General features: G+C 40.6%; 2 protein-coding genes across 2 annotated transcripts; one reads left to right on the forward strand and one right to left on the reverse strand.

The window, feature by feature from the left end:
* The first annotated feature begins 483 nt into the window (after window positions 1-483).
* zgc:77375 (uncharacterized protein LOC402927 homolog) lies at window positions 484-15297 on the forward strand. The gene is made up of 8 exons (XM_058791257.1): window positions 484-826; window positions 5931-6134; window positions 7150-7262; window positions 7509-7602; window positions 8053-8086; window positions 8749-8923; window positions 9445-9633; window positions 14095-15297. The coding sequence occupies exons 1-8, from the start codon at window positions 770-772 to the stop codon at window positions 14492-14494; spliced, it is 1266 nt and encodes a 421-aa protein (XP_058647240.1). The 5' UTR covers window positions 484-769; the 3' UTR covers window positions 14495-15297.
* Window positions 15298-15524: 227 nt separating this feature from the next.
* On the reverse strand, window positions 15525-20565 carry rab43 (RAB43, member RAS oncogene family). Its single transcript, XM_058791268.1, has 3 exons — window positions 19876-20565; window positions 17856-18039; window positions 15525-17565 (listed from the first exon to the last, which is right to left on the reverse strand). Exons 1-3 carry the CDS (start codon window positions 20176-20178, stop codon window positions 17312-17314), a joined length of 741 nt encoding a protein of 246 aa, XP_058647251.1. The 5' UTR covers window positions 20179-20565; the 3' UTR covers window positions 15525-17311.
* Window positions 20566-20841: the final 276 nt, after the last annotated feature.

A 20841-nucleotide genomic window follows, 5' to 3' on the forward strand; every position in this document is an offset into this window, starting at 1 on the left:
GCGCTGCTTCAGATTCAGTGGCTCTTGTGTGTTATTATAACTCCGTAGTAGACGTGCAAAACAGCAAATAAAGACAGAATGCACATTTAAAGTAAAAGCAAGAAAAAAGTTCCTCATATTATGATTTATTTCTTTTTTTATTCACAAAACTGTTCCGATGGCCTTCTTTATTTTGTAATTACGTTGTTTTATCGCAAGAAAGAAAATACAAGAAGAACCAGCACTGCATCGAAATACAGTAGCATAAAGAAAAGGAGGAAACACAAACAATAACACCTCAGTCAGGAAAATAGCATCATAAGCCTGAAGATATTGTTATTCTTATTGCCATCGATGAGTTTAAGAGATTTAAGATGTCCCAAGAAAGACATCAAATCTACTTAATCTAAAAAAGATGTTTTTGTGAATATAAACTTTGCAACAAAGAAGTGAACGGCGAGCTCCGTCTCCGGTGATGACGCGCTCCGGCGGCCCGTGTGTGCGGATGACGTCACTAGCAGCCTACGTCCACATCTGGCGCAGCAGCAGCTCGGTTTCGTCCGGATCACCCCGCTCTTCTGACGCGGACGCTCGGCTTCGTGTAAGCGAGTATTGTGCGAGTATTGTGTGAGTATTTGAGTGTAACTCGAGGCCGCGGTGACGTCACATTCCCTCAGACGTGTGCTTCCGGATCGGGACCCCCTCCTCTCTGACGTCACATCGCGCCGCTACAAAAGCCGATGGCGATCCGGGACGCAGTCGAAAGCGGATCGAAGCGCGTCGCGTCGAGATGAACGGCTTTAGAGACGCGCTGCTGAGGACGGCGCGACGCGGGCTGTGTAGTAAGGTACGTGTTTACATCTGCATCGGCGTCACGCGCTGTTCGCGGGCGTCTCGAGCCGCTCCGGAGGAACGCGTGTGTACGGCTCGTTTATCGAGCTCCACACCGCCGCAGAGATCCGCAGAAAACCCTGCTTTGTGTCATTACACCGTAACTACTGGCTGCTTTACTGAGATGTGCTTTCTGTTATCATAGACTATAGTCACAACACATCACATGCATTATCAATATTTATTGTTGTTGTTTATGTCATGATATTTATGTAAAGTTGTTTTGTGAAGTGATGAGAACGAATGGCTGTTATAAACCGAGTAATTAGTCAAACAACAGTAAATTAGTTTATCTGTGAATGACCCGTCATCGATATTTAACACAGTTCTGATCACTGATTAAGCAGAAAGTGTCAGAACTATTATCAGTGTGTCTTTGCTCCGTACAGTGGAACAAGCTGATAATAACAAATGTACTCAAAATTGCTGAAACTGAGCAAATATATACTTTACATGGTATTTGATCATAATTGACCCAGGGCTGTTATAGTTAACTAAAACTGAACTAAAAAAAAAGAAAATCAATATTTTTACTATCTGTATTTGCAGTGCATAATTTTGGGTAGCTTTTAACGTTGCTTGAGGTATACAGTAGATGAAAATGTATTTATTTGTTAGATTTAGAGAAGTTGAGTTCTGTAGAGTCAGGGGTTAGTTTATAGCTGACCACACGCACACACAGCGGAACCTGTTCTCGAGACACGTCTGGGGTCTGGCTTTTACACATCTTCAGTCAAACAGAGCTGAGAGAAAATCACAGGAGCCAGTGCAGCTGTTTTATTTGAGCAGATTGAGCTGAAGTGGACTAATGTCCAGCAGGGGTCAAGTGTGACGCAGCATGGTCTTCTCTGCGTAATCTGAGCTGCTTCAGGAGGAACAATCTTGGAAAGAGGCTTTGTGCGGTTGACTTGGTACTTTATACAGTTAGATAATGCACATTTTATTATATCTTTGTCTTTATGCATAATTATATGTTGTAAATACATGTTGGTAATTATATGTAATAATATTATAATATTGATTTTTACTTGTTTGTGTAATTAAACTGACCGAACACTCCTTCAAACGCCTCTGAAGGGAGCTTGCCTTCAGGCTGATCGTGAACCCTTCGTTCTCACAGGATATTCCTGATCGTGTGGATTCCTGTTGAAATGAATGGATTTCTGCTAAACGTGACGCTGCACCTTTATAGTGACGCCTGTCAAGATTTGCACCCCAAAGCCAAAGAAGTATTAATTAAAAAGAAAAAAATGATAATTTGCTTGGTTTAGGATCATGAAGATTTTTGCCATTGTGACATTAATTAGGTGGCCTTAACTACTATGTACTTACATTTAAATCATGTACTTACATTTGGTACAATGCACTTATTGTGTACATACATGTTTTTACATTGTACTTATATTTTTTAAAAATACCTATGTGTAATTACATCTGTAATTAGTTTCTGTAATTACATTTATAATTACACTGTTGATCCACCCTTACACCTCCAGACCACCAGACCTGTCCTCAATAGCAGCAGAAGTGTTTTGCAATACAGTATGAACACAATAAGTACATTGTACTTATTTTTTGATGTAAGTACATAGTAGTTAAGGCCACCTAATATAAAGTGTGACCGAAAACAATAACAAACACTAGCTTCTCTAATCTTTTTGTATTTTATCTGTTTTCTTTTTATTTATTATACAATTAACAAAAGCAAAAAAAGGCCTCTAACACTAGCTTGTGCTCTTCTTTTTCTACTCTATCTGTTCAGTGTTAAGCTAACTGAGAGTTGCACTCGCATATTATTGCTCTTTTGTTGGTTTTGATTGTTTAGTTTAGTTTATTTATTTATAAAGCAACAGGAGTTGCAACCAAAGTGCTGTACAACAAATGTAAAACAGAGTAAAAACATACCCAATCAAGACAAACAAAGGGACAAATAAAATTGTACACCCTCAAACAGAATTAAAACATACAGAATAAAACTGGGTTTTCAAAGCAGATTTAAACAAAGAAAGAGAAGGAGAAGATCTAATGTTCCAGAGCCTAGGTGCCGCCGCAGCAAACGCCCGGTCGCCTTGCGGTTTCAAATGTGAACGAGGAACCGAAAGAAGAAACTGACTAAACGACCGAAGAGCTCTGGAGGAATGCGGAATGAGGAGATTACAGATATACTGAGGAACATAACCACGTAAAGCTTTAAAAACAAAAAGCGAAATCAACACGAAACTGAACCGGGAGCCGGTGTAGCGAGGCGAGGAGCCGGTGGTGCCAGGCAATAATCTGGCTGCCGCATTCTGCACCAATTGCAGTCGGTTCAGAGAAGATTTAGGGAGACCCAGATAAAGTGAGTTACAGAAATCCAACCTTGACGTTATAAACGCACGAATTACAGTTTGAAGGTCCTTCATAGAAAGCATCTTCTTGATTCTAGCAATTGATCTTAATTGAAAGAAACTGCTTTTCACAACAGTACTAATCTGCTTATCGAAAGACAACACCGGATCAAAGACAACACCAAGGTTTCTAACACGATCACGTTCATTTGATGACAGAGGGCCAAGCTGCTTGACAATGCCAGTAGACACAGCTGTTGGACCAAACACCATTATTTCAGTTTTATCATTATTTAACTGTAAAAAATTCAAGTCCATCCAGTATTTAATGTCCTGAAGACATGCAAACAGAGTAGACATAGAACAGTTATTGTTTTTAACAGGAAAATAAAGTTGAGTATCATCGGCATAGAGATGATATGATACCGAGTGGAAGCATATATAAGGAGAAAAGGAGAGGACCCAGAATAGAGCCCTGTGGAACACCGTAGGACATTTTAGCCCGAGATGAGAAATAGTTTCCCAGATTCACTGAAATTTTGTGCAATTATATCTGACATGTATTTCCCCTGAGCTTCCACTCTGATGCCGGTTAAGACCATCTCTGAAAATTTCGTATGATATCTGAAGTTTATTTTTCTTCCAACTGCGCTCAGCACGCCTACACTCTTGTCTAATGGCACGAACGGGCCCCTGAAGCCATGGCTGTGCTTTTTTCATCATCTTGGATCTCTGTAATCTTAAGGGAGCAACTGAGTCCAAGGTGGAAGTGCAGGTACTATCAAGAAGTTCAGCTAATTGATCAGGATAGACACTAGAGGATAGAACATTCACAGCAGATGGAATTAGGGTAGATAGATACACATCATCGGAGGACTTGGCAGTAGACATCTAAAATAACGAGGAGCATGATAAGATTTAGGCAGAGTACATGACAATACAGAGTCGAAAATAACTGGACAGTGATCAGAAATAACAGCATCACATAATTCTGAATTATTCACAGGAAAACCACGTGAAAACACTAGATCCAGCGTGTGACCCGTCTGATGTGTAGGTCCAGTGACAGACTGTATAAAATTAAGGGAGTAAATTGCTTCTGTTGTCCTCATTTGTAAGTCACTTTGGATAAAAGCGTCTGCAAAATGACTAAATGTAAGTATATATATACACAGTATATAAATGGGCCAATCTACAGAATTGGTCCAAAGTCAGAGTTGGAAATGTCTTGAAAAAATTATTTTCCAAAAAAATTAATATGTATGCAAATTGTATAATATCCAATAATTGTGCAGTTTCTAATAATTGTGCAGTTAATTATATTGTATATAATCATATTGTATTTGTCCTCTTCCCAAATGTGTCTCTACTGAAACACAGTAATAATAATTTAATTAGAAGGGTTATATTGACCTATTAAGATTTTGCTTCTACATCTAGATTGTAAATATTTTTTTTTAAATTATTTTATTAAAAACTTTTTCAGAGGTAAATCAATAACAGTTCCATTTTAACAGTATTTCAAGTGTAGTTTATGAGATTTGTTGTATTTTGAATCCAATTATTCTTTGTAAAAGGCAAAAAGTTTAACATCCTGATTTGAAAGTCTTACCTGATAATCCAGTCTACTTCATTTATGACAAAACCTCCCATGATTCGTTAGTGACAGTAATGCTTTGGTAGCGTAACTCACATACTAAAACATACTAAAATACTAAAACACCACTAAAATACTAAAAAAATTGCATAACTGTACTAAAATTTAGTTTTTTTCCCTCCAATGTGAGGATTATGTGTTCCCTTTTGTCAGTACTGAAACACTGATGAGGTTTTAACGTGACAATTTCAGATATTTTGAAGCTAGCTCAAAGATGCTAATCAGCACATGGTTGGCTAGCTCAGTTCTGAACAGTGGTACACGTATAAAAACTAGATGTTATGGAATAACTCCCAAAAAAGTGTGCGTAATTGCAGAAAACAGGAAGCTGAGAGAGACGCAGGAATATTTCCTGATCATACATTTATGGGTTTAGTTCAAGACTAAAACATACTCTCTCTCGGTAATGACACGAGCTTGAGCTTACTAATATTTTAAATGTTATTGTGGGTTTCAATAGATAATAGAAGGATCTTGAGTGCTTTTAAAGGTGTTTTTTGGTTGTGGGACGGCAGTTTGCACTGATTCTGTAGAATGACCCACATACTGTGTATATATATATATATATATATATATATAAAGAGAAAGAGAGCAAATCTGTAGTGAATGGTGTGAAATGAGTCTCTCAATCACTCATGGTTTGCTTTATTTAACAAAAACATTCATTGTGATTCCATGTAATAAGTAATAGAAATAAATATTTTTCATCACTTTGGATTCAAAATGTAATTATTATGGGTTTATTGTGTGTATTGTTGTTAACACTGCTTCCATGCAGGCTTATTATTACTAACAGAAACTAAAAACAACTAAAACTGAAATAAAAATGTAATTAAAACTACATGAACACATTTTAAAAACCTAAATAATAATAATAGAAATAACAGTGTTTCCGTGTTTCCCACACAGTGTTTTGTCTCCAGCTCTGAGATATGAGTTTCCCGGTGCACATGATGTATTTTATGTGTTTATATGTGTATATGATGTCTATACCGGCGGTGTTCAGGCAGAGCATCTGTCTCTAGGTGTGTGTGCTCGTATACTCTGAGTGATTACAGTAATAATGTGTTGATCAGGCCGAGCCGAGCTTCGGGCTGCTGTTTGACATCGACGGCGTCCTCGTGCGAGGAAGGACTCCCATCCCAGCGGCCAAGAGAGCTTTCCAGAAGCTGCTGGACGCTCAGGGACAGTTCCTGGTTCCGGTGGTCTTTGTCACAAACGCTGGAAACTGTTTACGACAGAAGAAGGCGGATCAGCTGTCTCACATACTGGGTGTTCCTGTGAGTCCTGACCTGCTGCATGCTTCACGCTTCACTGAATCACTGAATGCACACCAAAGCGGTCAAATCATGACAAAACAACCTTGATATCTGGAGATCTGTGTTTCCTCCCTGGTCCAAAAGATTACTAGCTTTCCACATTTACTCTCCAGTGTTCAGAAACCTGGTCTGAATTTCAGTCCAGCAGAACCAGGCCTGAAAGTTTGTGTAGTTCGTGGCTGTGCAGCGGCTGAAAATACCCTTTCCATCAGTTTATCAGTTCAGGCAGAATATTTCAGCGCTGATTGTTTTATCAGCTTTCTAGAGAGGATGTTATTGAAGAATTGAGAAAAAAAATATTGTGAAATATGGTTTTCTATATTTGAATATACTTTAAATTATAATTTATTCCTGTGATGCAAAGCTGAATTTTCAGGTTTTTGTTGGAAACCGTTGTGCTGCTTCATATTTCTCTGGAACCTTTTTCAGGATTCTTTGATAAATAAAAAGTTTTTAAAAAAACAGCATTTATTCAAAATAGAAATCTTTTAGAAAATAGAAATCTGTCACTTTTTTTATCAGTTTAACACATCCTTGCTGAATAAAAAATACTGACCCCGAACGTTTGAACGGTAGTGTACCTCGTTAGAAAAGATTTCTATTTTAAACAATGCTGTTCTTTTTAACTTATCACAGTTTCCAAAAAATATTAAGCAACAAAATCTGTTTCCAGCGTTGATAATAAATCAGCATATCATGTGACACTGAAGACTGCAGTAATGATGCTGAAAATTCAGCTTTGATCACAGAAATAAATTACAGTTTAAAGGATATCAAAACAGAAAACCATTATTTTAAACTGCAAAAATATTTCACAATTTTACTGTTTTTTCCCTGTATTTTTGATCAAAGAAATGCAGTTTTGATGAGCATAAGATACTTCTTTAAAAAACATGAAAACTGAACGAGCCCTCTGGGTAATGTTATTTAAGAGTGATAATCTGATTGGATAATAATCTCTCTGCTTGATTTGTAGATCTCGCAAGACCAAGTCATGATGTCTCACAGCCCTCTGCGAATGTTCAAGAAATATCATGACAAGCACGTGCTGGTGTCTGGACAAGGCCCCGTGCTGGACATCGCCAAAAAGTATCCTTCGTGTCCAGTGTCTCCAGGGTTTTACAGAAAACATCACAGATTGTCTCTGTCTGGCTTCTGCTGGCCCTCCAGCGCCTCTGATGTCATGAGATGTGATGTGAGGGTATTTACAGGCTTACCACGAGGAATAGGATTATCGTAATCCCTCAAATCTCTTGTGTTTGTTTGTGATTGTAATCAATGATAATCACTTCTGGGTTAATCCACGAGTCGGATGAATTCTTGACTCTGAATCAGTGTGGGCTTCACAAACGTGGTCAGCATCGACATGCTGCGTGAATCCTTCCCTCTGCTGGACATGGTGGATCACAACAGACGGCCCAAGCTGCCGGTAAACACTGCGTTCTTTTCATGATGCATCACAAATCTGAATTCTGTTAACAGCTTGGTGTAACTACTTGGTACAATTAACGGTACAAAACAAATGTGCACCACAGTTTAAAAGATCAGGCTGTTGTGAGGTTGATTGTTCAGAGACAGCGCTGTGTTGGTTGGGAGGAGAACAGCTGAAGCATGAACGGCCAGTGGCTCTGAGGAGCAGGTTGTTTATACGATTGAACACAAGCCACCTTTTTGTAAACTGGAAGAAATAGCAGATTACGTCCTGTTTTTCATGCATGTGAATACAAGCTTTAAGGATTGAAAACGGTTTGTATATATAGTTTTTCTAAGTCCTCAAACCTGTGTTCTGTGTGGGAGTCAGTTGTGGGATAGTTTTTGAGGACAGATGTCATGTAGCAGCAGATATGAGAGAAACCAGACACTCTTCTTGTTGTTTCAGTCTGCTCCTGTGGTGAACCTCCCCAGAGTTGAAGGTAAGATATTTGGATGGTTTCGCTGCTTCACGTGGCTTCATCTTCACCATCAAATCAAGATCTCATGATTATTTCTCATGATTATATTTATGCAATATTGCTGTGCTTTTTAATGAATAATCAATCCACGCACATCATTTTTTACATCGCACTTTATTTTACAGTATGTGTTCTTGCAGTTTGGTGAAATAAGGTAACGACATGGGTTAGGTTAGGTTTGGGGTAGGTTCAGGGTTAGTATCTAGTTATTGTAATTACTATAATAAGTACGTAGTATGTACACGAGGAACAGGACTGTAAAATAAAATGCTACCAAAATTCAGACATCCTCCTAATTTTTAAAGAAAAGCATTAATGTCTCTGTGACACGAGCATGAGATCGCAGCAATGATTGAATCAGTCCAGTCAGTCAAAGACTGTCTCTCTCAGATATACACGACAATAGTGAAGAAGAGATGATTGCATTTTCTGAACAATGTTTAATCTTGAGCAGATGGGAATTTCTGAGTGCAGGAATGTTCATCAACAATATTTTTCATGAATCTGGTCTGAATGATTCACTAATCTGATCCAGCTCGTGAGTTCAGATGTACATGCACACCAGAACGCGTGTTCTCCTGAATGACATGACGTCAGTGCTCTTCTGTTCTCCTGTCCTCCAGCTGTGGTTCTGTTCGGGGAGCCCATTCGATGGGAGACGAACTTACAGCTCATCACTGATGTTCTTCTCACCAACGGCAACCTGAGCAACGCCTACGGATCCACGCGCGCCGCTCATCTGCCGCTCTTGGCCTGTAACATGGATCTCATGTGGATGGCAGAGGCACATTCACCGAGGTGACCGATCAGGAGACCGGGGCTCGTTTCACGCTTTTCACGCCACTGAATATTTCCACGCACAGGGTTAAAGTCTAACACATATCGAGGTTTTGTGACAGTGTGCTCTAGAAGCAGTTTTATTTTGCTTGCTTGCTACATCATATCCATAAAGGACGTACAATCTTTTGTACGTTCTTAAAAGTAAGTGTTCTTTATTGGCATTGATGGTTCCACAAAGAACCTTTTAGTAGAAAAAAAGGTTCTTTAGGTTATTAAAATGTTCTTTACACCAAGAAAGTAATAAGAACCGTTCACTGAAAGATTCTTTGAGGAACCAAAAATGGTTCTTCTACTGCATCGCCTATTATTATTAAAAGGGCATAAGAGATATTAAGTCCTTTATGAATATGATGGACCACAAAACAGCTGTACATATGTACTTCAGACAGTGTCAGTATGATGTTGTAGTAAATTGGGCAAAGCCACCTCTAAAGATCTGAGACCGGCCAGTTAATGAATGATAACTCTCCCATCCACAGGTTCGGTCACGGCACTTTTATGGTGTGTTTGGAGAGCATCTATAAGAAGATCACTGGAAAAGAGCTGAAGTACGAGGCGCTCATGGGGAAGCCCAGTGAACTGACCTACCATTTCGCCGAGTTCCTCATCAGAGAACAAGCTGCTGCGAGAGGCTGGAGCGCACCGATCCGATCCCTGTATGCTATCGGGTGAGACACGGGTCCTCGTGCAGACAAAACACTAAACTATCATATACAGTTTCCACAGCAATATAGATCAGGATGAGTGTGTTTCTTCATCAGGTTTGTAGAAATGTGTCTCAGCAATGGATGCTCTGCAGTGAATGGGTGCCGTCAGAATGAGAGTCTGATAAAAACATCACAATAATCCACAGCACTCCAGTCCATCAGTTATAACGGGTTAAGACGCTAAAAGCTGTTTTTGAAAAACAAATCCATCATTAAATAATTTTAACATTTACATTTATTCATTTAGCAGACGCTTTTATCCAAAGCGACTTACAGTTGAGGAATACAATAAACAGTTCATCATAAAGATCATAAACGCAGGAAGTGCTTGCGATACAAAGTTTCAGGCACTGTTCAGATTAATACAAGCTAGACGGAGAGAGGTTAAGGATTTATTTATTTTTTTTTAAGATGAAGTCAAATAGTGTCGAAAGTAGTGATGCAACGGATCACAAAACTCACGGTTCGGATCATACTACGGAGTTTGAGTCACGGATCGGATCAGAAAAAAAAAAAAGTTTGCTTTTCATTTATTACTAAAAGCTTACTTTAAGTACTTCTATACCAGCAGGAACTACTAGCTTAACTACTCAAGTCAGTAATACAAGAACAATTGCAGAAATTCCCAGCATAGATGTACAGCAGGCATCTCCTGCACTCCTGCAGAGCTCTAACCCTAATCTAACACACCTGAGCATGCTCATCAGAGTCTTCAGGATCATTAGACAATCACAGGTGGGTTTGATCAGGGCTGGAGCTAAACTCTGCAGCAGATTGGTCCTCCAGGGAAAGATCTGAGGAACCCTGGTGTACAGCCTACAACATAAAATTATAGGCTATATAAAGACAGTGACAGTAGTATTCAGGTTCATTAAGTGTAAAACAACACAATAATGCTTACTGCTTAAGTTAAATACAGATTAATCTTTGTTAAAGTTGTGGTGTTGTTTGATTAGCAGACAAGACAGAAGTAGGTATTTCTATGCTGCTGTCTCTTTAAGATTAAATGCACGGACCTAATACTGACACACATTCGGTTTTTTCTTAGTCAGCTGTATACGTTAACTTAAGACATGGACATAACCTTCTGTGTTTACCAGAATACTTGCCAAAACGGGTATTTTCACATACCTTTGTGTGTATGTATCCATCAGTTGAGGCGTTGTCTGAAATGCTCTCTCTGTCTCTCTCTCTCTCTCTCTCGCGCTCTCTCTACATTTACATTTACATTTAGTCATTTTGCAGACGCTTTTATCCAAAGCGACTTACAATTTGGGGAACACATGAAGCGATTCATCTTGAAGAGGCAATCCGACAAAGGAAGTGCTTGTAACACCAAGTCTCAGGCATTGTTTAAATAAGTACAAGCTAGCAAGGGAAGGAATAAGTAAGGAGAAACTTTTTTTTTTTTTTTATGTGTAGGTTGAAGTCAAGTAGTGTCGAAAGAGATGAGTTTTCAGCTGTTGCTTGAAGATTGACAGGGATCCAGTACTCTGGATAGAGGTGGGAAGATCATTCCACCAGCCAGGAGCGGTGAAGGAGAATGTTCTGGAGAGTGATTTTGAGCCTCTTTGTGATGGTACCACGAGGTGTCGCTCACTAGCAGATCTCAGACTTCTGGAGGGGATGTAGATTCTTAATAGTGAGTGCAGGTAGGCGGGTGCTGAGCCTGTGGTTGTTCTATAAGCAAGCGTCCGTGTCTTGAACTTGATGCGAGCTGCGATTGGTAGCCAATGCAATGAGATAAAGAGAGGTGTAACATGGGCTCTTTTGGGTTCCTTGAAGACCAGTCGTGCCGCCGCATTCTGAATCATTTGTAGAGGTTTGACTGTGTTTGATGGAAGTCCAGCCAGAAGAGCATTGCAGTAGTCCAGCCTAGAAATGACAAGGGCCTGGACAAGAAGTTGTGCAGCATGCTCCGTCAGAAAGGGCCTGATCTTTCTGATGTTGTGTAGTGCAAACCTGCAAGATCGAGCAGTCTTTGCAATGTGGTCTTTGAAGGTCAGCTGGTCATCAAAGATTACACCAAGATTTCTGACCGAAGTTGATGGGGTAATTGTTGATGAACCTAACTGGATCGTGATGTCATGCTGTAGAGTCGGAGTGGCAGGGAGGACAAGAAGCTCAGTCTTTGCCAGGTTGAGCTGCAGGTGATGTTCTTTCATCCATGCCGAGATGTCTGACAGGCAACCTGAGATCCTTGCAGCTACCGTTGGATCATCTGGTTGAAAAGAGAGATAGAGCTGTGTGTCATCAGCATAGCAGTGGTAGGAGAATCCATGTGCCTGTATGATGGGACCCAGTGATGTAGTGTATGTGGAGAAGAGGAGGGGTCCAAGAACTGATCCCTGAGGAACCCCAGTGACCAGTGTATGTGCTTTGGATACCTCCCTCCCAGGCCACCCTGAAAGACCTACCAGTGAGATAGGATTCAAACCAGCGAAGTGTAGTCCCAGCGATGCCCAGTGATGAGAGGGTGGACAGGAGTATCTGATGATTGACAGTGTCAAAGCGGCAGATAGATCCAGCAGAATGAGGACTGATGATTTGGAATGGGCTTTTGCAATTCGCAGGGCTTCAGTGACCGAGAGAAGCGCAGTCTCAGTTGAATGGCCACTCCTGAAACCTGACTGTTTAGCATCCAGTTTGTTGTTCTGTGAAAGAAACAATGATACCTGGTTGAAGACAACTCGTTCAAGTGTTTTTGCTATGAATGGAAGGAGAGAGACAGGTCTGTAGTTTTCTATAAGAGAAGTGTTTAATGTAGGTTTTTTGAGCAGTGGGGTTACCCGAGCCTGCTTGAACGCAGTGGGGAAGATGCCTGTGAGGAGGGATGTGTTGATGATGTGTGTGAGAGAGATTGCTTGGAGAAGCTGTGAGGGGACTGGGTTTAATTTAAAAAAAAATGCTTTTGGCAATATATATTATGAATATGAGTCCATAATCCATAATAATGCTTCCTCCAGTGAAAAGTCCATCTCCTGTTGTCTCACATCAAAATCCACAGTTTTCTCTCCTAATACAGATGAGGTGAGCTTTTCATTGGAGAACGCAATTATCAATTATGCACTCATATTTTAGCCAGAAGCTAAAAATGTCTTAATGATAAATTTATGACAAACACAGCTTTTGTCTTCTCCAGATGTTAACTGATGGACTGGAGTGCTGTGGATTATTGTGATGTTTTTATCAGACTCTCATTCTGACGGCACCCATTCACTGCAGAGCATCCATTGCTGAGACACTAATTTCTACAAACCTGATGAAGAAACAAACTCAGCCTGATCTTGGTGACATTTTCAGCTAATCTTAATTTTTGGGTGAACCATCCCTTTAAAGGTGCACTAAGCGATTTTTGCCAAATCCCAACAGGACCTCGCCCCTATTTTGATATCTCCGCCCCACACGTACGAGCACAACCCTGGCATAACGCCGATCGCGGAAACAAGTGAAGATGACACACAAGCATATTCAAACAAAAGCCAACACAGATAAGTTGTGTTAAACAATGCAAAATCAATGTTACTCACCTATCAAGAAGAAACAACGCAACCTCGGCGTCCGCTTCGAGCCTCGAGTTCTCTCCAGCGCTGGAAAGCTGCTCTGATATTTACGCGGCTCCTACCTCTTGCCTGATCATAACCCTTCTTTTTAATGTTTTATTCCTCCAATATTCCTCTTTTTTTTATCTTCCAGTTCTCTCTATCTATAGGCGATCTGCTAATATCCGTCCCGTGCTCTCAAATGGAGCGCTGTATCATTACAAGACACGCCCCCTTACTGCTGATTGGCTGCAAGTGTGTTTTGGGGCACGGTCCGACACTGTGGTCAAAAGCGTTTTTCAAAAATTGCTTAGTGCACCTTTAATGGTTACAGCATATTTTGTGGACAGCAATGTTTAGGGCTCAAGCACTGAAACTGTGTAGATACCTATTACTTTTCTTGCTTAAAGTGTATTACCCACTAGAATCAGATAGCAAAAACAGTGTCTTATCATGTTCTGGTTATAGACTGGTTATAACTTTTGAACTGAATGGTCTACTCCTCCCTTCACCTTTTTCCACCGGTGTAAAACTCATGACATCAAAACTATATAACCACTGCAAACATGACAAGTGAAGTACTTCATAAAGCAACAGTATGTCGGAAACCGCTATGCTGTGCTGAGCCCATCTCTTTTCCGCCTGTTATTTTATCTTACTCTAGCAAACATCATTCTCCTTGTGCAATTTTGAACAACTGAATAAATAAATGCATGAATAAAAATAATAAATGTCCAACACAGCTCAACCAAACACTGAAACCATGCTAGAAAACAAAACAATGCAAAATGTGTCTAATAAGTTCAACGAAATGGACATGGAAGGGCGTTTTTTTTAGAAATTAATGAAATCTGTTGTTAAATCTTCTCAATGTAATTAGGGACAACCTCATGACTGATATTTATGGTGCCAACCTCTACAACCGCTACCTCGAGGATCGGGTGGCCAGCAAGACCACCAAAGCGGTGGCAAACATGGTGACCGGAGCAGGGACGCCCGCCAGCGTCCCTCAGGAGGTGGACATGGACAGCGGCTGGGAAAGCGAGCTCGCATCGCCCTCCGCCACCTCCTGCAAGTCCATCCTGGTGTGCACGGGCGTCTACAACCCTCACATGGAGCTACCTAAAGATGCCAGCCAGTGCATCAAAGAGACCGTCTTCCACGGCCACCGCGACTTCCGCTTCGACCCTGCCCTGGTGGAGCCGGAGAAGATCGTGGAGGACGTGGACGCTGCTGTTGAGCTCATCTTTGAGATGGAGAAGTTCGGGACAGCCGTTTAGTTACGCAAATGCAGCGATGTTACTGATTCAACGTGATTCCGTCTTTCCATTTTAGTGTGTTTTATGGCGAAAACCTCTAAAAATAAGCACAATGCACAACTGAGAACACATCGTTAAAAATCTCGTGGCAATTTAGCTTTACTGGATAGCATGATTTCATTTTAACTGTAAAGTGTTCGTGGTCCAACAGTATTTTTAATTTTTTTTATAAGCTCTGACTGAACAGATTTGCATAGAGGCGAGAGAGGGCGTTCAGGCCACTGAGTCGTGAGAAACACAGTGTTCCTGCTGTAGACTGATGTGCGCTGAATAAAACAAGGCCAAAACTGTGGCAGAAGCACAGAATGGATTGAATCTGTGACCTTCTGGAAGCAGTTTTCAGCCCGACAGCTACTCTTCTGCATCCCTGGATTGTAAGGGCTATCAGTCTGCCTGAATATCTTGTTATTTTTCTTTAATAGACTGCCATAGACCATTAGTACTTCTATTATTTTTCACAGATAGCTCAACATTATTAAAATCATAATACAGTAACTTACTGTTTTGACATTTTATCAGTACAGGTTCCATAAATATAAGGTCTACCATTTTTATAGAGTTATATGTGTAATACTTCATATTAATTCAACATGTTCTGTGTTGTTACCTTTATTGTGCCAGATTTACATTGTTACATTGTTATGCCTACATTCTTTTTTAAAGGTTATTTATGTTTGATTTAGTTACTGTTACACTGTAACATTATGGTGAGATTTGCACTGAGACAAAACAACCTTGTAGACAATAAAAGCCATTGACTTAGACTTCTGTTTTCGTCTTTACCAGTAAATGATCTGGTCCACGCTTTGCACCTCCAGTATATAGTTTTTTCACTCGTAACTATACAGTAAATAAACTTTAACCTCCTCAGATGTATACTCTGTACATAGATCTGGTTTAAGAGTTCTACACGTGACCAATTAATACATTCATATTTGCTGAACGAATTAAGCATTGAAAAAGAAGTGTGATACATTGTTAAAGTCTTACATACAGGTTATGATGTGATAAGTTTTATTGATAAAATAATATAATTTATCACCAAATACAGATTGATCATGTTTCTCAAAACTTTTAACTGATTGACCAAAAAAACAAAAAACAAAATGCATAGTAATAACACAGTGACATTAAAAACAAACTACAATATTAAAAGGCACTATAAATTCTCTGAAGAATGCTCTTGCGATATGATTTTTAACTTCAAGTCACCTGACTTTTCACATACTGTTGTTTTTCACTCATTCTGCATAACCAAAGAAATTAATTTTCCTAAACTACATTCTTAAAGGTTGCCATCCTACCATATACTACATTTTGATCTTGATTTGAAAGACTTGCGTGTCAATCATTGATATATAAAACGTACCAAACTGAGCTCTTAACCTTAAGAAGATATTGCAGACAAATACGCTGTTGCATGTAAACCGGCTCTGGTCACTCATGCTTACTTGATGTTCCTTCCTCCTAACTCATCAGTGCAATGTTGTCACAAATTAAACACGGCACAATATTTTCAGAAAATGCTTTTTTGCAAGTTTAAAAGCTAGTTTATTATACTCTCATTGTAATTGAACGAGGCTTTGTGGTATATATATAAATGAATGAAAAGTATAAAATATCAATGCCCATGTGACATCTACAATACAATTTCAGTTCAAAAGGGTTCCAAGAACAGTCTGAATTTTTTTTAAATTGTCCAGTTTATAAAAAACACAAACATTTACACAAAATAGTACATAATTAGAGTGTAAAGAAACCCATCTTGGCAGCCGTTGGGAGAGGACAGTAAACACACTGCACTGTCACATACTGCAGACGGCCACTCGTTTACAAGAGATGCTGCTACCTGGGCTTGAAAATGCATTCTGAAAAATGTTGCATTTTTTAATTATTTCTTTCAATCTTAAAAAACTTGTTAAAAACATTGGCAACATGTCTTAGGATCATGGCTGTAAAATCAGCGGGGAATGAATCCGGATGAAAGGGAGCGACACAAACCCTATAACCTCTACAGAAACTCCTCCGTGGAACAGAAGTGATGTTATGTCTGTGTTCTGCTATCACCACGGCCTCTGCTCTTGCAATCACGAGTAGCTATAAAAAGTAGAAATATCGATGACAATGACTTCAGCATTGTTGAGCCACTGTTACCAAAGATCAGTTACATAAGCATCAGGAAGATTAAGCCAGCGGCAGAACCTCAGTCTGGCCACACAGCTGGAATGAGAAATAACTGCGTGTCGATCACACAGATGATAAAATACGTCTATCCCTCACAGCCTCGTTTTCATTTGCATCAATTAAATACGGAATCTATGCTGGCTAAGGTCTACAGGCATCCGAAGCATACGGTAAACCTCTGCTGACACGCACGGCCGGTCTGAGATTTGAAGCCCTGCCCGTTCAGAGATCACTGGTCCAAAGTCTGCTACGCGTCACCGCACAGATCTGACCGGCGCGTGGACAGACAGACCGTTTCTAACTGGAAGCTTCTTACGGTTTACCACAACGTGCTATTTGTCCTTTCAAGCCGAAATTTTCAGAAAATAATTTTGTCTGGTTATGATTTGAAAAAAATATGTGTCAATTTTGTTCTTGGCAATCACGCCTAATGTCTTCACAGTTAAAGTTCGACTGTTCTGAGGGTGTTTTACAGCCCATCTAACGCATCCTCAGCGTCTCCTTCAAACCCTGCATCTGCCTGACAGCACCCAATTTATATAACCGCGCGAGTGACGAGAACCAGAGCTTTGTATTGCTTTCTGAACACAGTCATCAACACCCACACCCCCAGCCCTCGTTGGTCACATCCTTGCTGTTGAGTTTAAAGCTGTCTGTGACATTTTCAGTGAACATGGGCCCGCCATGTCTCAGAATGAGCTCGCTGGCCATTTTGTTGAACGCCTCTTCCACGTTGCTGGAGTCCTTGGCTGACGTCTCGATGGCGCACACACAATCCAGCTGGACAGCCATGCTCTGGGCATCCTCAAACGGAACTTCACGCAGGTCGGTCAGGTCTGATTTATTACCTGGGATGATGCAAAAAGAAGCATTCAACAGTGCTTTAATCAGGAGATGTTCCTGAAACAGTTTGTTTAAAGGAATAGCAAACATGATATTTTACTGGAAATATTCTCACTCTCAGGTTATCTTCATCAGATTTGGAGAAATGCAGCATTGCATCCACAAACTCATCCACATTTTGGATGGACTGAGGGTGAGAACATTTTCAGCAAATTTCAATTTCTATTTCTTTAAAGCAATTGCAGCTGATGAAGGATGCCGCCAGCGCTGTCAGAGACACTGATTCTTCACTCACCAATTAAAAGCGGGACAATGTTGGATCCACCGTATTTCTTCACGTCCTCCATCCACTTGGGCACGGACATGAAGGAGGCTCTCTTCGAGATGTCGTAAGTGATGACGGCTCCATTAGCGCTGCGGTAATAACTCTGTGTGATCGTGCGAAACCGCTCCTGTCCGGCTGTGTCCCAAATCTGTAACTACACCACAAAATATTTACCTTTATAGAGTTATTGCAGTTTTTATTGTATTGCACTACCATCACACTTATATATACTGCACCCGCTCTATATTAGGTGTCTTTAACGATGATGCACTTGTGTTGAAGTTCGTACTTATTCTGTACATTTACTGTAACTAACATCTAAGACCCCACTGATTCACTAATTAAACCTCCAGTTAGCAGCTCAGCACTGCAGTGGATATGCTTGCTGTTCTTTATTGTAAATGGAAAACATATTTATATGACTTTCAGTTGTTTATGTGCTAAACAGTCTTAGAAAGTCGTATTTTGCTGCTGTTTTAACTCGTTTCCATTGCTAAATAAAATAGCTTCTATTGAAAATCTTGTTTGCACCAAATGTCACAGTAATACTTGGGCCTTTAACCTGATCACAGCACTTCAATAGCGCAGAATCTTCAATAGGCTGTTGGGTTACAAATCTGTAAAACGTTAAATCTAGGTTCCAATGTAACAGTAAACAAACTGAAGAAGTTATATACATTGTATTTAGCATTTATGGTGAAGATGATGACATCAGATGAACGACTGTGATATACAAAGGTTGTAGCAAGAGGTTCCTGTTCTCTTATTGTAAGTCAAATGAGCCATTCTCGGAGACGCTCACCTTTTGTTTGTAATGGCTCTCGGTGCTCCTGCCCCAGTCTCTGGGCAGTTATGCTGATTGGATTAGGAGGGGTGAAATGGGGCAGATTGCTATACCTGAATACTTCATTTGCATGCTTTGTTTAGGGTCGTCACCCGGTGCTTTGTCTCCTAAGCACTGCCCTCTAAATGCATCACTGCTTTTGTTAGACTTGGATGACTGCAGCGACGCACATCTTGCCTTTTTTTAGTTTTTCTTACCCCAAGTGAAAACTTTATTTCTAGGTTTAAAAGACAAGAAATAAATTCGCTCCGGTCGCTCTCCAGATATGAGCTGGACACTGAGAGACCCTGCTGGTCAGACACTACCTGTTTCTATATTTACAGTATTTATGTGTCCATCACAGTCTTTAAACACCTTCACATGTGCATCACACAAAGAGCCCTGCAGAAACTAGCCAAAGAATCTTATGGTAAAACACAACAGTGACAATAGAAAGTGCTGAGGTTGGCTGAGTCAGCAATCAAACACAGTGAGGTTTCACAATCAGTCCCTTTCTAGCCCCAGGACCGTCCACTAAAGCCCTGCTCACGCCTGGCCGCTCTGTGTGCTTTATCTGTGTATGACTAAGGTGTAGTGTGCGAAACAAAGCACTTTTCTCAAGCTCAAGCGGTACAAAACATGACTCGATAATAACAACTTCACCAAAACACCAACAACAGAAAATACTGAGAGAAAAGATGAGTTTTGTGTTGAAGTTTGACTAAACCACAAACAAAGCCCAGGACAGGCTCCGGTCCAGCAGAAACCATCTGTGTTCTGGTTTATGCTTATGAATCCAAAAGCGTTATTACAGAATATAAATAAAAGCCCATTAGACTCAGTGGGCTTCCAGTGCGCGAGCCCACAACAAACTCCAGCATTTTCACTGTTATTATTCCACGTCACGAGTGACGCTCACCTCCGGAACATCAACACTATTATTATTATTATTATTATTACGCGTCAGTGTACAACCGTGATGTGTTCGTCGCCTCGAATGTGACGATTTGCAGGAAACCCCAAATAAATGTGATATGGCGTACAGTAATAACTGCGGTAAGGCCATTTTTGGCACAAACGCGGTCACCACAGCAAGAGACTTCATTTACCCGGAAACCCTGAATATCAGACTCATCAGCACCGAACACGGCGGTACCGAGCACTAACCTTCACTCTCTTGCCGTGTATATCCAGGGTCTTCATGGTGAAGTCCACGCCGATCGTGTTGCCCTGCTTCTCGATGAAGATGCCGGTCTTGAAGCGCTGCACCACGCAGGTCTTACCGACACCGACATCTCCGACAAGAACTATCTTGAAGACGAGATCGTAGCTGTCATCGGAGTCCAGCAATGACATCGCTGTGCGGTGAAGCTCTCCCGAACACTGGCTGACGGAGCTCCGGTTACCGACGCGACGCGACGCGAGTGACGTGGAGAAACACACCGCCGACGCGGAAGAGATAACGCTCATCCACCGCTGCTTCAGGAGTCCCGGAGCCGCCGAATAATCACGCTGCAGGCGTTCTCCGCCGTTTACCACCGAACGACTGCAACGGTCACGTTATAACAAACGAAAGCGTGACGCTGCGCACGGACTCCTGACGTCGGGGTGCAGTCGACCAATCACGGACTTTGTTTTTGCGCACGTTGCCACACGGCGAGACATTTCAAAACTATCCAAGAATCGGCGAAGAAAGCTTGAAAAAGCGACTGTAGTTACTATACTATTTATGCAACTCATCAAAGATGCATAATCTTTTGGAATATATATATATATATATCCATATACATGTAGCTAATTCATATTACTCGTACTTAAATGTATAATTACATTGTAACAAGGACACCTTAAAATTAAGTGCAACTCTGCTTTTTGGAATAAAAGATTATTATTATTATTACTATAAATACATAATCTTATAAATAGATTTTGTAATTACCGTTGCAATAAAAGTTTTTGATCCCTTTGGAATTATTTGTATTTCTGCATCTTGATGCTGCTCATGAAACGTTTGGCTGTGAATCTTCCCTGCACACCTGGGCACACCTGGGCACACATTGCATATGAAACCCCAAACAGCTCAGTGGTGAAATTACAGTGATGCGAACATCGTATTTCATCGCATAATTATCT

Source organism: Onychostoma macrolepis, chromosome 11 (assembly GCF_012432095.1).
Source record: "Onychostoma macrolepis isolate SWU-2019 chromosome 11, ASM1243209v1, whole genome shotgun sequence".
In the NCBI taxonomy this organism is placed as follows: Eukaryota; Metazoa; Chordata; class Actinopteri; order Cypriniformes; family Cyprinidae; genus Onychostoma; species Onychostoma macrolepis.

Bases quoted from the DNA above. Each gene is read 5' to 3' on its own strand.
- zgc:77375 (XM_058791257.1), top strand. From the start codon at position 770: ATGAACGGCTTTAGAGACGCGCTGCTGAGGACGGCGCGACGCGGGCTG. The intron at 6,135-7,149 runs GTGAGTCCTGAC...CTTGATTTGTAG, and splicing joins CTCACATACTGGGTGTTCCT to ATCTCGCAAGACCAAGTCAT. The intron at 8,924-9,444 runs GTGACCGATCAG...TCCCATCCACAG, and splicing joins GCAGAGGCACATTCACCGAG to GTTCGGTCACGGCACTTTTA.
- rab43 (XM_058791268.1), bottom strand. From the start codon at position 20,178: ATGAGCGTTATCTCTTCCGCGTCGGCGGTGTGTTTCTCCACGTCACTC. The intron at 18,040-19,875 runs GTTAGTGCTCGG...TTTGTGGTGTAG, and splicing joins TACACGGCAAGAGAGTGAAG to TTACAGATTTGGGACACAGC. The intron at 17,566-17,855 runs GTGAGTGAAGAA...GCATCATCCCAG, and splicing joins CATTGTCCCGCTTTTAATTG to GTAATAAATCAGACCTGACC.